General features: G+C 43.9%; 1 protein-coding gene across 1 annotated transcript; it reads right to left on the bottom strand.

Moving 5' to 3' along the window:
- Positions 1-1,544: 1,544 nt before the first annotated feature.
- slc15a2 (solute carrier family 15 member 2) lies at positions 1,545-15,666 on the bottom strand (the record flags this gene model as incomplete). The annotated part of the gene is made up of 22 exons (XM_079733838.1): positions 1,545-1,730; positions 2,135-2,239; positions 4,129-4,272; positions 4,893-4,992; positions 5,077-5,184; positions 5,392-5,438; positions 5,605-5,781; positions 6,101-6,232; positions 7,928-8,009; positions 8,476-8,564; positions 8,857-8,892; positions 9,168-9,212; positions 9,330-9,419; positions 9,863-9,946; positions 10,480-10,562; positions 12,473-12,550; positions 12,735-12,825; positions 13,367-13,466; positions 14,080-14,172; positions 14,389-14,530; positions 15,157-15,244; positions 15,658-15,666. The coding sequence occupies 22 exons, from the start codon at positions 15,664-15,666 to the stop codon at positions 1,545-1,547; spliced, it is 2,109 nt and encodes a 702-aa protein (XP_079589964.1).
- Positions 15,667-16,350: the final 684 nt, after the last annotated feature.

Here is a 16,350-nt window from a genome sequence, read left to right as displayed (position 1 = left end):
ATGGTTTAAAACATCCCTTTAAAGGCCACTTTGGCTGTGTTTAAGGAGTGAAATGCTTCCCCCCTGAGTAAGCAGTTATTCCAAACTTCTGATGAGTCACAGAAATACATATATATATATAACAGTCGGAGGAAATTACTGAGGAATAATTGAGCAATTCATAAGCCGATCAAGTAAATATGGGAATAAATATAAGCAAGTTCCTGGGTTTTGCAGACACATGCCTTGTTTACACAACCTAATTCGGCATCAGGAAGAAAAAATATATCAACAATGTTTTTCATTTAAAGAACGTCAGAAGTTGTTAACTTGTGATGTTAGTGGGAAATTCATTTACTCACTCCTCATATAGTAATCAGAGCATTGCTTTCCAACAGCAACAGCAGATTGTAATGGTGTTGTGATTGGTCGATGCTTGTCCAATGCTAACGGCTGACATGTACCTGTTTGTCAGGGCTCTCCAGGAACTTTGAATTGACGCAGCGTTAATTGGAAAATTAATGTTAATTAATGCATACATTTTATACATTTGTTTTCTTAAAAAAAATAAAAAAGAGAATGGTGTCCAAACTTTATAAAAATGATTTAACATCAAATACTGGAAAGCAGCAAGGTCTCATTTATCCATAATGTAGGCAAAATATGTGTTCAGTCAAAGGCAATCCTTTAGTATGTGAATAGTTCTCTAATTAAGATGATTAATACCAAAGTAGACAATAGGAAACAAAGTTAAAGAGCCATTCAAAGAGATTTTAGAAAGCTAAAATCTATGTTTTGTGCAACATTTTAAAGTATAATTTCTGGCGCAACAAACACAAAATAATATTATTCTTGTCATTAAAAATAAAAATAAACATGTTAAAATGTAAAAATAGAATTGCAGACTCACAACAACGTTTCATCACTGGCCATACGATAAACAAGAAACAAAAGAATATTCATCCCATCTTTACATGTAAACGTCACAAATAAAGAAAGTCGACAATATAATTAATTATAAAAACTGAAATAAATCATCCCTGGAAACTCGGATTGCAGAGCACTATAATTGCCTTACCCAGGCACACTTTGAGGCAAAGCAGAGACTAGGGAGTTGATTAAGACACTGGTAGTTCTCACCTCCTGCCCTCAATTTCTAATCCCTGTGTAATAATTAGGGCAGAAGTATGAAAGTCTGACACTAAATACCCACTTGAAGTCTATTAGTGTGATGTGTATTAGTCGCTGAAACATGTGCGATGTCGCCCCGTGACAGCTCATTTACATATCATGCATGTGACATCTCTATTGGATCAATGACAATAAAAACAGCTATGCATCATGGGAGACAGTACTGAAATGAGTGCACACCGGTTGTAGGCCTAAACTTCTTGGAGGTTGCGTTAAAGGCATTATTAAGTAGAGCACTATAGAGGGAACAAGATTCGTCCAATCATATTTCGGACAGTATTACAAAATGGCGACTCGCCCAAGTAGTGAGCTACATAGGGGCACAGGCGGACCAATCCGAACAGGGCCGAAGGTGGGAAGGCGGTGGGCCGGGTTTATAGTTTGGTGAACTTCTCGGTCACCTTCATCTTCAACTCGTCCTCGCTCTCTCTCTTCGCCGCGTCCTCCTGGTACAGTCTGTCCAGCTGACTCGGGTCCACGTAGGTGTAGAAGTAGGCCATGACGGAGAAGATGATGCACACCGCCACCAGCAGACACGCAAACAACACAAACTCCGCCCACTGCAAACAGCAGAGGAAGACCGCTAAGGAATCAGTAGTACTGACACAGTACTCTCTCTCTACTGTGGCTGTATGGATAGGAGTTCACCCAACAACAATAGGCGGTCGTTTGGGTTTTACTGAGCGCAATCAAGGTGGCTGTTCTGGCAGGCCTTTATCTGTCAGTGTTTTACACGGACGTCAACCATCCACCACTCAAGGTTAACTTTTAACCTCATCTCTCATGGAACGTCACAAAACGACGTCAAATTCCATGTCTAAACACACCCGACGTTGCCTGTGCAATGTATGTTCAGGACACGTTTAGTCAAACGTGAGGTGTGTCGTGTGCAGCGCTAACAATCCCCATGCTAGCCCAAGAGAGATGTTCCCAACGCTCCAACTGTTCCCATAGGTTGTCTCACCTGTTCCAGGCCCCCCCCCTCTGCCACGATCAGCACGATGACGTTGCCGAAGGCGACGGTGAGCAGCCAGCCGGCCTGCAACACTGACTTCATGTTGGCCGGAGCCTGGGGCAAGGGGAGAGAGAGAGAGTTACACCTGGGAGTTACACCACTTAAAGCAGTGGTTCCCAACGTGGGGGTGTGGGCCACACCTGGGGGTTGTCCGATAAGCATCTGAGGCCATGGGAGAAGATGCTGAATTATATATAGATATAGATATCTAAAACAATTGTATATACAAAAAGACCATATAATAACACACACGTTTGTACATTCACTTGGAAAAATCGTGATATGTAACCTTACTTTACTCTCCTAACGCTGCTGATTCACTGTGCCTCATTGGCTATATCCCAAGCCAATCAGAGTGCTTTTTTAAAGTTCCATAATCACTATCTGCCAATGTCATCCATTTAACCTAGGCATTTTTGACGCTAAATATTAGAAGAACCTTAAAATATGAGTTAGGCAATTATGCTATGAGGCTAAAGATATACAAAAAATACCATATAATAACACACACGTATGTACATTCACTTGGAAATTGTTAATAACCTGACGGCTTATGTTGATTAACCTGACACACACAATGTTTTGTTGCACAGAACCATCCGGAAGTCGTCCACTGAAAGTGTTTGGAAAAGGGCAGGCACTTTCAAAGAACACTCGGCAGGTGATTGAATGAAGCTTCTGTCCATTACCAGCTATCGTGATAGCTGGTGATAGCTAAAAAACTTAAACCAAACTGAAAGGTTTGCAAGTCAAGCCTAGAAATAAAAGGCAGTAATGAATAAAACAGTTTAAATAAGTAACGCAAGAGATGTAGCTCAGGGAAGCCCCGCCTCCAGGATGCTGACCAGCAACGTATCACGTAGATCACGTGGTTCCTCATAGGAAGCTGATTGGTCCGAACCACTGTGGGTCAACCACAAGCGCATAACTGAAAGCCTGGTAAGATGGATCATCACAAGATCGAGACCTCACGAATACAGCTGCCTCGCAAGGTAACATGTTTACAGGGTAATATGTTGAGACCTACAAAATGAATAATTTTGAGATCCACTGAGTTAAAGGGACAGTTCAACAATGCCGTACGAAAACGGCATTGTCATTGGGGTAGAAGTAGAAAGATCCAGATAAGCCGGGTTGAGGTGTGTGGTTGATTCATGAAAGCTAATTCAGCTGTGGAGTCAGCTTCTCCTGACCCCAATGACATCATTGTGGCGTGGCCGTGAGCTCGCATGGTCTAGCAGAGCTGACCACTCCATACAAAAACAACTTGGGAAAATATTTTTGTTTACGCCATTCCGTCCAAACTTCAAAAGAGTGGTTGATTGTTCTGTGAACTGTGCCTCTATTGGACGTGACACACCATTCCGAGTGCCAATCGTCAGCAGAAAAGGCAGTCGGACCGATTTGGCCGATTCAACATGTGCAATCGGTGGAAAAGAACGCTGTGTGTGTTGGTGTGTCAGGGCCTTAAGGAGACAAGCCTCCGGGCTTGCGCCAAGTCGGAGTGAACCCTGTTCCTCCCTCCCTGAGGCTCCCATTTAACTACCCAACAGGATGAGTTAAAGGAGATCAAACACCCTGTTAAAGCAGTGTACAGAAAGCCTCCTGGCCCTCTTCTGGTTTTTCATTCAGGTGCAGAGCTATAGTGCAGTTCCCGCTTTCGCTGTCTGCGCTCCCTGCAGATCTAAGGGGAGTGTTGCCAGAAGGTTGGATTGATGTTACCTGGTAACCCAAAAACGACTAGAACCAAAGACAATTAACCTAAAGAAGGCAAATTGATTCCATATTTACATCTTATCCTACACTTTTAAGAATTGCTGTTTCGATTTTTCAGCTACAATAGGTCTTTTCGGGGTTCGGTTTGCCTTTAACTCTTCAATACACACAAGAAATATCGAAGCAGATACAAGCGGTGTTGACGGGAGGTGTGCGGGGGGTCAAACCTGTGAGTAAGAGAACTCCAGGCCGGTGATGGAGAACATGACTTCCCCGACGGTGATTAGGACGTACTGGGGAATCTGCCAGGCGATGTTAACATTGTTGGCCATCACGTCCTCAAACCTGGCTGCCACGAAATTTCCACCTTCCTAGAGAATGACAGTTGGGAGACAATGAGTTAAAGGTGCATTGCGTAGGATTTTGTGGCATCTAGCAGTGAGATTGCAGATTGATAACTAACTGAATACCCCCGATCCCATTCCTTTCCGACGAGATATGAGAAGCTACGGTGGCCTGTAAGGTGCCAGTAGGTACTTCCAAAACGAGTGTGACAGCATTAAGTATCCAAGTCACAAGTAATAAGAGCCCTTGATAGGTCTTTACATTGTACTTGGTTATTAAGTCTGTAAAACTAAAGATCTTCATACCTAACAACTAAAATAGAGATTTTGATCAAAGATGAAAAAACCTTCCTCGCTAGAGCTGTTTGTTCGCTCTGGGCTTCTGTACACATGGCAGCCTCAATAGAAGAGGACTTGCTCTCAATGTAAATATAAAGGGCTCCTTCTAAGGTATAGAAAAATGCAATTCATATTTTCAAATGATTATACACTAATGAAAACGTACTTATGAATTACATATTCCAGTTCCTCAAAATCTGTTCCGCAGACCAGAACTCAATTCCACACTCTGCACCGCAAGTATTATGGAATGCTCCACATGTTATCGTGCTGTAAAGCTGGAGAGTATAGTCATAAAAAACACATACCTTCTTGAGTATGAAGGTGTATGAGGCACCAAAGTCTAGAAGACCCAGGTCCAGATAGGAGAACGCTCCTGATGGCGCCTCGCACTTGACACGCGTGTATCTACCAGGGAAGGGTTGATGAAGGTGAGACAAATAAATAAACGTCTGCCACCATTTAGTCATATTCTGCAAGGGAAAAACCAACCGGTTCCTTGTTAAGTTCTGGATTGGAGACATGATGTAGTTAGCCTGGACATTGATGGGAACATCCGTAAGATACACGCTGGTGTTTTCCGGCAGCGTGCTGATGAACCTGTAACACAAGTTGGGTGGTTTCTTCGTCTTTTGATCACTTTGTCATCGTCATCATCATCGCCGTCGTGACAATCAAAGCTGTCATCAAACGTGTTATGTATGGTCATAATTTAGTTATACACAAAAACACATGTACATATACATTTCAGATAAATACAATACATACATACATATATATATATATATAAAGGTATAAATAAAATACCTCAAAAAAGCATTCCCGCCGGGATCTTTCTCAATATTGTCCTCCACCTGAAACGACAAATACAGCGACACGGAAGTGAGCAGAAGCGAGCGAGGTGACAGAAACAAGTACACGGCCCATGAGGTAATGATTCTGGGATTATTGATTAATTCCTGAAGGCTCGACACCCATTAACATCCAGCTCAATGGGCTGGACTCTCAGTTCACACTCACAAGGTCATGCTCTATTCCGTTTCCCGATGCTACCGGGTACAGGATGAGACTGTAGGCTCGCTGCTCCGTGTACGACTGGGTGATTTCAGTGTGGTTGACCGATCCGAGGGAACGGATGTGTATGGTCAGGTTGGTGCTGTGCTCTCCCAGGTGAAGCGTTTTGTACTCCTGGGGGTCCTAACGAACACAAAGCCGGTCTGGGATTAGAAACGTACCAACGAGAGGACCTCCGCCATTACAAGGCTTTGAGTCACCTCAGATGTCAATGGAACACATATGATATAAATGGGTGTTTTTATCAAGAGCTATCAGTCGAGTGCAGTTCCACAGCATTTAAACCATGACGGCTGATGAGTTTCATGAGGATTTGTTGAAGGTTTGTGTGACTGTTAGGTCATACACTTACAGAACATAAGGATGGACGAATGCAAGAAAAACAGAAACACAAATAGTGCACAAAAAGTCACTTTAAAACAATCAAGCCTTGGCCGCTTACCTGAAATGAACTGATGGGCGTTTTGAACGGGTCAGAGCCGGTGACAGATAGAGATAGAGAGAGATCTCCCTCCATCAGGTTATAGACCTGAACGAGACTCTCTCCTGGTCCTGCAGGCTCCACCACCGATTTCTAGAAGAACAGACAGAGGGTGGCAGAGAGAGGACACAGGGGAGTAAAGGTATGGCCACACTGAACGCGTTACGCGCATAAGAGGCGTTGAAAATCGAAATTTTTGCATAGGGAACCATTGGTTTAGGCGCATAAACGCGTTACACGCGCTAAAGCAGCGCGTTAGGCGCCATTACGCACCTAAATAACGCGCCCAACGCACCAACGCGCGGAGTTCAAAAAATTGAACTTTTGACGCGCCTACGCGTGACTATAAGGCGCGATAGCCAATCAGTGTTGAGCTTGACACGATGTCACTGGCAGAGAGACGGAGGATGCACTGAAGCAGAAAGAACATGGACGACCAAGTCATCGTTTCAGTGTGTGCTGAAACGATGAGGAGGTGGTGAAACTCACCTAGCTGTGAGCGCCTACGGAGGATGTCATGCACCAGATCTTAGATTCTCTGCCCGCGCCCGAGCCCGAGCCGACCCGCGGGCCGGGTCGGGCCGATATTTCCCACCACTGTCCTCGGGCCGGGTTTGTGGTTGCAACGTCGGGTGTGTTTAGACATGGAATTTGACGTGTTTGTGTTTTGTTTTTTTTAAATCATTGCTTTATTTACCTAATCTGAGGAGAAATCTATGCCATCAACAGAAATATTATAGCCTTTATTACACGGGTCTTCTCAAAGCCGTGGAACGCTCCGTTCACTTGCATGGTTAGTAGTCCGGTAACTTGTCAACCCCAGCGTCTTCGTTTGCTAAGCGACGTCAACGTCTTTGGCGGACTATTTCTCTGCTTATCAACATTAAGAACGCTGGTAACGAATAGATTGTAAAAAGACACACCATGTGAAGTTGTTTTCGTTTTGGCAAGTGTAATAAGCGGGATAATGTATAGAACGTCGCCGGTCATTATCGAAAATAAGCCCCTTCAGGGCAAAGCAAGACACCCGCTGGGCGGGCTCATCTAGCTGCGTAGGCGCGTTAGGCGCGTTGAACCATTTTTGTGACACACAATGATCAAGCGCCAGGTTAGGCGCGATACGCGTGTAAGACGCGTTCAGTGTGGCCGTACCTTAAGTGTTTGCGTGTTTGTGTGCGTGGGTATTTGTGAATGTGCATCCTCCTCACTTTAGTTTTTGTAAGTTAATAAGTTAGCAAGTAAGTAGGTTAACACACACACACGCACAAACAAGCGTTTGTGTGTGGGTATGTGTTTGCTTGTTTATAATCGGTTGCAGAGGGCAAGCACACCAGCTATCTGTCCAGATTATGCCGATGAAAGGCATGCTAGCGATTTAGGTCATAGATAGACAACATCATCTTTACCCTGCAGCCAATGCCTTCCGGTAAACATTCACATTTTTAATGGCCTGAGTGGTTCAAGACAAAGCCCATCCCTATGACCCAGGTGTGCACAACGTGCACATTTATCTAGACATTTTCAACCTAAGCTACGTTTGAGACATTATGGAAACAATCAAACTCTTAAAAAATATAATACATAATCCAACACATTGACAGGTTGTGTTGTCTAACCTATCAACAAAACCATCATCTCTGACAGAAGTCTCTGACCTCTGACAGAAGTCATGGCTGGGGCTAGATATAGAACTACTCAAATATTTGCAATATTGAATATTTGAAACCTGCCAATCCTGATGTTTAACACTTAGCCTATGGCTAAGAATGTCCAGCTTTGCATACGAACCACCACATTGATCTCTACAAGAGTAGCGAGACCAAAGGCAATCGCCGCAAAGATCATCCCACAGGCCATCTTCCTGAGGGGCCTGGAGAGAGAGATAGAGAGAGAGAGAGAGAGAGAGAGAGAGAGAGAGAAGGAGAGGGGGGGGAGGGAGAGAGAGGGGCAGAGAGATAGAGAGAGGGAGAAAGAGAGAGAATGTTTACATACTAGACAATTATATACAGAATTCTGATAATTTGGACACAATGGAGAGAAAATAAGAGGAAGTAATGGGTGTTGTTCAATTCACAACATTTATTGTATTAATCTGTCCTAACAACATTGTCTTAAATGTTCGGAAAGTAAGAAATGTAAGAAATGGGAAATAGACAGAACAACCATACACACACACACACACACACACACACACACACACAAACACACACACACACAGCCTTCTGTGCATGCTTCCCCTGTTAAAACCTGACTTGACGGTTAATGGGTAGCCTCTGTGGCCAAAGCCAACTTGCCTCATTAACCAATTAAGGGCTAAAGACCAACAATATACTCACGTGATGTTAACCCTACACAGGCCGACCAGCGGGTATATGATGCAGTCAAAGATGGGCACAAAGATCAAAATCAACAGAGCGTTCAGCATCTACAGGACAAGAGAACGAGGAAAACACACCTGTCAATAAGTCATTAAGGTACCGCATTAAAGTCATAGAACCGTCATAAAAGCATCGAGGGTCGGAGTTGAGCAAGGACTAAGGGAGGGTAGCAAACAAAATCTGTGTGTCTGTGTGTTTGTGTGAGTGTGCGTCTGTCTGTGTTTGTGTGTGGGTGTGGGTGGCTGTGTGTGGGTGGCTGGGAGTGTGTGTGTGTGTGTGTTTGTGTGTGCGCCTGTGTGAGTGTATGTGGAGAGAGGCAGAAAGCTGCCAGGGCCATACCTGCATTTGGTCAGGCTTTACAGTGAAACCTTCACCCTGTTGGGGTAACAGCCATGTTAACAGTAAATAGGAGCCACAATTCAACGTGGACTTCATTGACTCCACAGAGATGAGTACACATTACGCTTATCAAGGGCCAAATCGCTATAAAATATAACTACAAGGAATTTACAAGTCATCCTAACAAAGGGATGGGCCAAATGTTATGCTATCTCGATGAATATCACTCTCCATAAAGTTATTGTCATGATCATCGTTTCTAGCAAACCGTATACGATTTAAACCCTGATAGCACTCAAATAAACCCTTACCATCGCCATGTTCATCCTGGTGGCCTGTAGAGTCCAGCGGGATCCCTGGCACATAAAGTAGAGGACAGACGGTCTTGTTAAAGGCCCATTCGCTTCTAGCTGGTTTATGGTTGAGTAAGGACAGCTTTAGGCCAGTTTTAGGAGGAGGGACACTCTGAGTACCTGCTGATCAAACAGGGCCCAGAACATGGGCAGGGGGAGGTAGAGCGTCAGAACCCTGAGCACCATCTTGATCTCCTGAATCAGTCGCTTCTGTTGGGACAAGCAGAAGCACGTCCACGTTCACAGGTTAAAGAAGTCTTCATCGTCACACTGCCACCCACCCATAAAACCGCTTCATGTCCGTCCAAATCGTTTCGACAATCTCACAGCTGTAATCCCACCAACGTATCGTATCCTTTTTGAGTTGTTGCCGATCAAGTTTCAAGCTCAAGGTAATTTGAAAAAGTTTCATGGTTTTATAGTGTGTATTGTTTTATTGGCTTCCTTCTTAGACACACTTAGGAGACTAGTAGTTTCTACTAGTAATTCTCTGGTGTTTGCCTCCACATTTTCAACACAAATGGCATGTAGAAAGCTGCTAAAACCAAACATAGCGATGTACTAAGCTTTGGACTGGGTCTCAGGGGGTGCACAGAAGCCCTTCAGTCTAGAGATATGTTATTTCCTTCAGGTGCAAAGGTTTCTCAACATACTGAGTACTTCTCCTCAGCCCAGTCCAGCCAGTGTTTCCTCTTGACATCATGCTTGGAGCTTCTGAAGCGATTTTTGATAGCGAACTGCAAAAAAAAAAGAGAAAAGACAGGAAGAATATTCATTCATTGAATGTGTCCAGAGAAGGGGTGGGGGGGGGGGAGAGAGAATCGGCACATGGAAATAGTTAAGCCAAATTATATTGTTTTTGTTTTGGCATTGGTTTTAGAGAGGCCAGGATTGATTTACGATAGTTGTATCACCCAGACCGGTATTGTCCTTTAAACAACCCTGTGTATTACTACGACTGGAATCAGTAATCGGTAAAACAAGTTTAGACCCCCCACCCAAACCTTAATACAATTCATCTGTTATCGCTCCTTCACGTCTCCAAAAGGTTTACTAGACGTCATATACGAGTGTGTCTCATTCAATTACACAGATTCTTATGATATAGTTCTAAAATACCTCAAATGTAAAATAAGAAAACATATTGTGTAACAGTAACAGATTGCATTGCATCATTCATCTATCATTTTCGGCATACTTTTCACAGACCTTTTACATCTGGAATACATTCACTAACGATTCACGATTAATGGGATGATAGATAACTCACCCCGATGCACTTGCAGACATCCATTAATATATTTCCCTCTGGAGGAACCTTCTTGTACATGCCGCTGCCAGAGATGAACACCACTAAACAAACAAAGCACAGATGAGGCTCTTCAATAAGGACTGCGTAGAGCAACAATGGCCCTTTGCATTTCCAATGGCTTCGCCCTGTGTGTAACACTCAAAGCCTGCTCAGGGTTCAATTCTGTTCAGTGGTGTACAGAAACAACATTGGGATGAGCAATGATTGGGTTTGTTATCAAAAAGAACCACACTCATTTGCGTTCAATATTAAACATCTTACATTTCTTCAGGTTACTAGGGGTTACGAATGGTTTGCTACCATGGGGGTCACCAACAGGAGGCTATTGATTCTGCCGGCCCGCCGGGGGACCCAGAAAAGGCATCCCATCTCTGCTACAAGTGCCCCGCCCACTGACCCACTTGCTCAAACACCCCGGTGTGTTTTGATGTGGCGTGGATGACTCAGTGAGCCGTGAATCCCATTAGGATCAGCGGCGCTCCTGGATTCCGGCACAGTCAGCAGAATGGAGACCTGCCGGCTCTCTGCCCACGACAAGCGTGGACCGGCTTTTGGTCAACAGGATGATGAGCTAGACCAAACAGCCTGAACTGCCCTCCAACAGGCTCTAGAAACGCACACACACGTACACACGCACCGGTGGAGCTAGGCTGACTGTAGGATATTCACTATGGACAAACTGATACTCAAATGGAGTAAGGATATTTGGTCACAGCTGTTGTGTCAGTCTCAATGGAGTCTTCCACCCCAGACTTTAGACATTAGTCTAAAGTCTGATGACAGACAAGCTTGAATCTGGATCAATTTGGGGTCTCTCTTTCTCTCGCTTCATTTTTGTTTAGATCAATCATGTGGCGGGAGGCGGAAATCTGTAAGGACGTCCTTGGCAAACACAAACGCTGTCAGCTGTAGAAAAAAGTGTCTGTAAAGGTTTCAAATCAACATTCTAAAATACCCTTCTGTATGCTTTGTCCATTCGTGCAAATACTTTCTACGGTAGAAAACCTCTGAAAAAAAACAGGAAACAATGCGTTACCCTGCCCCTTGCTGTTAGTTTCCAGCCCAGACTCTTTGCCCATCCCCCCCCAGGAAGTTCTGCTAAAAGATAGTAGGACTGCTGGATCCGAGTCCCAACAAATCTAAATTACGTTGAATGATTTGAAATGCCTTTTCGTGGAGAGAAGGAAGTCAGGGTAATCTACTGGCAGCTCTAGAGTCTGTTCTTGGACACTTATTGACAGCTACAATGTGAAAATCTTTGCATGAAAGTGTAGTCAAAGGGTTATTGAGAGATTCTGGTTTTGCAGAAACGCTGCAGTGCTGTGTCTGTTTTGTTGAAGAGACGCCGTAGCATAGTTGCCGTAAAAAACATCAACATCTGGTTGCCGTAAAACGTTGTAAACATCTGCAAATGTCCATGTTTAGGGAACATAAGCATTGGGGGACACATAACAGATCGACCCTACATGTCAAACATTCACCCTGCTAGCCAAAACTGATTGGGTTTCACTTTGAGTTTAGCTTTAGGGTTTTTTAAATCCTTGGTTAGCGTTATTTTGCCAAAAAAAGGAAGAAAGAAAACAAAAGGTACATGTGAGAGGTCAGTGACAGTGTAGACCGGCCATGGCGGCCTGGAGAGGCTGATTAGCAAAACACTGTGGATAAGGAAGAGGGGGGATGGGGTCGTGCCTTGAGAAGGCAAGGCAACTCAAGGAATTTACACACTAAAGAAGTCAGGGGGGTCGACCAAGGCAGGACTGGGTAGAGGTTTAGGCTGACTGAATGTAGGATTGAGTTTCTTAACTGCAATGACAATACAAACGCTAACTAATTAGCCTTTTAACGTGGACTAGTAATGAGTGACAAAGGTTGCATCCTTTGTGATATTATCATGAGGATTTTTGTGATCCACGGCTATGGCCTAACAGGACAGAGGAAAGCAAACACTCACCCAAAGCCGCGATCATCAACACTGCAGGAACGCCGAAGGCAAGCGCGTAGCAGTCATCCCCGAAACATTTGACATCACCTGCACGGGAAAGAACCGTGAGTTTGCAGTAGCTAACTTATGTATCGCGTCAGAGGAACAGCCCGATGCTAAATCACTGGATAGCAAACCGTTATACTAAGGAACAGTGGTTTGCATGGACGTGAGTTTGGGTTTGTTGGTAACAGTGGGAACAGTGAGGTCTGGTGTCAGCCCCAGAGCTGACCTCTGAGAATAGGGGTCACGATCATGGACAGGACACTCCCAGCATTGATCGCCATGTAGAAGATGGAGAAGAATTTCCTCGTCTCGACCACCTGTGGATTGGATGTTTAACACTCTTAGGCATTCAGACTGCTTAGGGGTGAGACAGGTGAGTGCTTTGCGTGGATAGAGAAATTTGCCCTATTCAGAAGGGTCTGGGGCATGTTCCCCAGGGAGGAAAATGTGAAAGATATATACTTTACATGCTGATTGTAAAGTACATATCAGTAACCCTTCTAGTTACTGAAAATAAATTCTAACAGCCTTTATACGGTAAACATATTAAAATAACTGAGTCCTGTCCCTACTTAGACTTTTAAGTAACTAACTAACTAACTCAATCGTCCACCAAGCCAAAGGTAACATTTATAGTCTAGAGGTCCATAGAGCGATTTCATATATGACAAGTTTGCATGCCTGCACTCTGACAATAACACAGATCAGCCTGTGTTACAGGCTTAATCTAAATGATCCTTCTAAAGACACGCCTTGCCATTTTATGAAAATGCAGGTGAGCTCAACCTTCTTTTTACAAATGATTTATATTGTTTACGATGGGAGTGCAGCAGGACAGCCGTTGCTATGGTTACTCACGTGCTCCGGCTCAAACTGGTCTCCTCCAAACGCCGCCACACAGGGCTTGATGCCCCCTGTCCCGAACGCTATGAGGATCAGGCCCACCATGGACAGCGCACTGGCACACACACACACACACACACGCAGCATGCACACAGGCACACATACACACAAACACACACACACAGAGCACACACACATAGACAGCGCACACACACACAACCACACACATATACACAGCGCAAGCAAACACACATACAGCGCACACACACACAACCACACACATATACACAGCACAAGCAAACACACACACACACACACACACGCACACACACACACACACACACACACACAATAACTAGGTTAATACTAGTTATTAATGAGTGACCACAAGCATTTTTGCAATACATTAAACATAATTTCAAATGAGTTGGGAAATATTGACAAATTGTTGTTTTTGAACTAATTAGACTAACATATAACACCACCGAAAGACTTTTTAAATTAAAAGAAATGAGAAACGTGATCAAAATATATCTTACAACTAATGAGGCAAAAACGCAAAAGATATAAATAGAATATAAATTTGAACGATACATCACCTTGCTACTACAACATCCATTTTCCTTTATACATGAGTAGCTTTGTCAAACCCTCTCTCTCTCTGTCTCTGTTCTTTTTGCTTCCCCAAGTCGAGATGAATGGAAAACTTGGTAATAAATTGTGCTTACATGTGCATCGAGGTGTCCCCCACGGTGGGAATCGCCCCGACAGACTTGACCACATGGCCTATGACGTACACGATGGAAAGGTAGATGATGGTCCTGGGGAGGGGGAAGAGATGGGTAGGGTCAGGGGATCAACCAGGGATCGATGGATGGAGAAAACATCCACAGGGACCTGCGGTGGCAAGTGTGGCTACCAATAACATCGCCTATACGGATAGTACTGAATGAAGTCCGAACTAAAGATGTCTGAGCTCAAGTCATGTATAATTACACAGAAATGATGAAGGCAGGGAGAGGAAGCTTGGGACTCACTTGAATTTACCCAGCCAGGAGTCAGCTATGAGGGCCCCCAGTACAGGCGTGAAGTAGCAGAGGCTGGTGAAGGCATGGTAGATGGCGGTGGACAGGTCCCTGTCCCAGTGCAGGTAATTGACAAAATAGAGTGTCAGCACCGCTGTGTACGCACACGGACAAGAAGGACACACAGGCGGTCATTCGAAAAGGCGGACTTACATATATGAACTGCCTATCTAATTGCAAACGTACAACACAATAAAGCAACTGTGGGTAGCCATCAGAAATGAATCGATGAGTATGTATACCATGTTGTGTATAGTGCGTGTCCCTAATCCCGATACTCTGGACTAATTTATCAAAATAATTTTGATAACATAGTAGTAACATGTAGTGTTATTACCAGTAAATTGAATGTCTGGGACATTTTTTTTTCACTTCCTCTTTCCTAAGACACACACTGGGTGTGGTGTACGTTTGTGTGTACGTGTGTGGAGGGGGTTGGTTTTAATGAAGTATGAAGTAAGGTTGACAGACAGGTCAAGGTAGGTGTTGATCCTCTGATGACCATTTTTTTCCACAAAACTACTGAAATGAAGATTAACGATAAACCAATTACTTCATTCGCATATCTGTGGTACAAATAGAAGGTCTGTGTGTGTGTGTGTGTGTGTGTGTGTGTGTGTGTGTGTGTGTGTGTGTGTGTGTGTGTGTGTGTGCGTGTGTGTGTGTGTGTGTGTGTGTGTGTGTGTGTGTGTGTGTGTGTGTGTGTGTGTGCGTGCGTACCTCTCATGCCATAGTAGGAGAATCGTTCACAGAACTCATTCACGACTATGAACGCGATGCTGAGTGGGTAATTCGTTCCGCACAATTTCTAAAAGACGAGAAAAATGGAGAGGGACATAAAAAAGAGGGAGCGGGGTAGTCAAACTACATTAAAGGTCACTCGATGTAAACGTCTAAGCATGGAGGCCTACTATTCAATGAAATTGCAAATTTGCAAAGACAACGGCCATAGTGAATTGGAATTTTCCTGCATAGAATTGCTGGTGAATGCACAATTAAACATGCAGTTCATAGATGGATGGCGTTAATAGATGGACTGCGCTCTCTTTTCACTAAGCTACATTAAAGTGTTCTGCATCTTCGTAAACAAAGTAACAAGTATCTGCTGATTCTACGCGTAAAACTCACAGAAGTAAACACATCCCGCGTCAACTTTGGTTAGGGCGAAAAAAAAGTCACATTCATTTTGATGAACACTTGAAAGTTAATGGATTCAGTTACCTTCCCCATGATGGCGTTTCCAAAAAAAAGTTTTGCAGTTGTACAGTTGTGGCAGGTTGTTTGATGGACTTCCGAGACCGTCCCTCGCTGATCTCTGAAGGCAGCTTGACGCAGAGGTGGTTCTTATGTAAACGCTCCTCGTTAATATTCCACCGAAACTTCCTCGGCTTCCTCATAAACGGCTTCCATCTCGGTCGTGTCTGTGTGGCCTGTTTCAGCGACTGCGGTCCAGCGTTTGCAAGGAGGGTGTGAATTGCCATAGAAATGCCCGATGAACGGGAGCAACTTGGATGCACAATGGGGCTTTTGTTTGAACAACGGGCTTCAGGAGTGAACTAGCTGGCCATGGCAGCCAGGACAGCTCTAGGTTTTTTTGTGATTGTTTACATATCAAACGTTTAAAGGTTCATTTCACACATGTCCGTTGAGGGAAAAGAATGCTTGTATGGAGGACCAATGAGCTAAATGCTGTCCTTTTAATTAAATAGATAAAGGAAGCAATTAAGAAATAGCCTATATAAATAAATCCATAATTAGCCTATTATAGAAATGTGGAATTTTATTGTTAAATAATGTACTGATATGTTCCACATTATTATGAAAATATATTTCCAGACCATAACCGTATTTAATTATAGTGTGTTTAAATGATTGGAGCAAAACGGTTCAGTTCAATTCAGTCCACTCCTCCTA

The sequence above is a fragment of the Pollachius pollachius genome (genome assembly GCF_949987615.1).
Source record: "Pollachius pollachius genome assembly, chromosome: 3".
NCBI classification, from domain to species: domain Eukaryota; kingdom Metazoa; phylum Chordata; class Actinopteri; order Gadiformes; family Gadidae; genus Pollachius; species Pollachius pollachius.
Note: the sequence above shows the minus strand (reverse complement) of the source record. Positions and strands in the feature narration are given on the sequence as shown.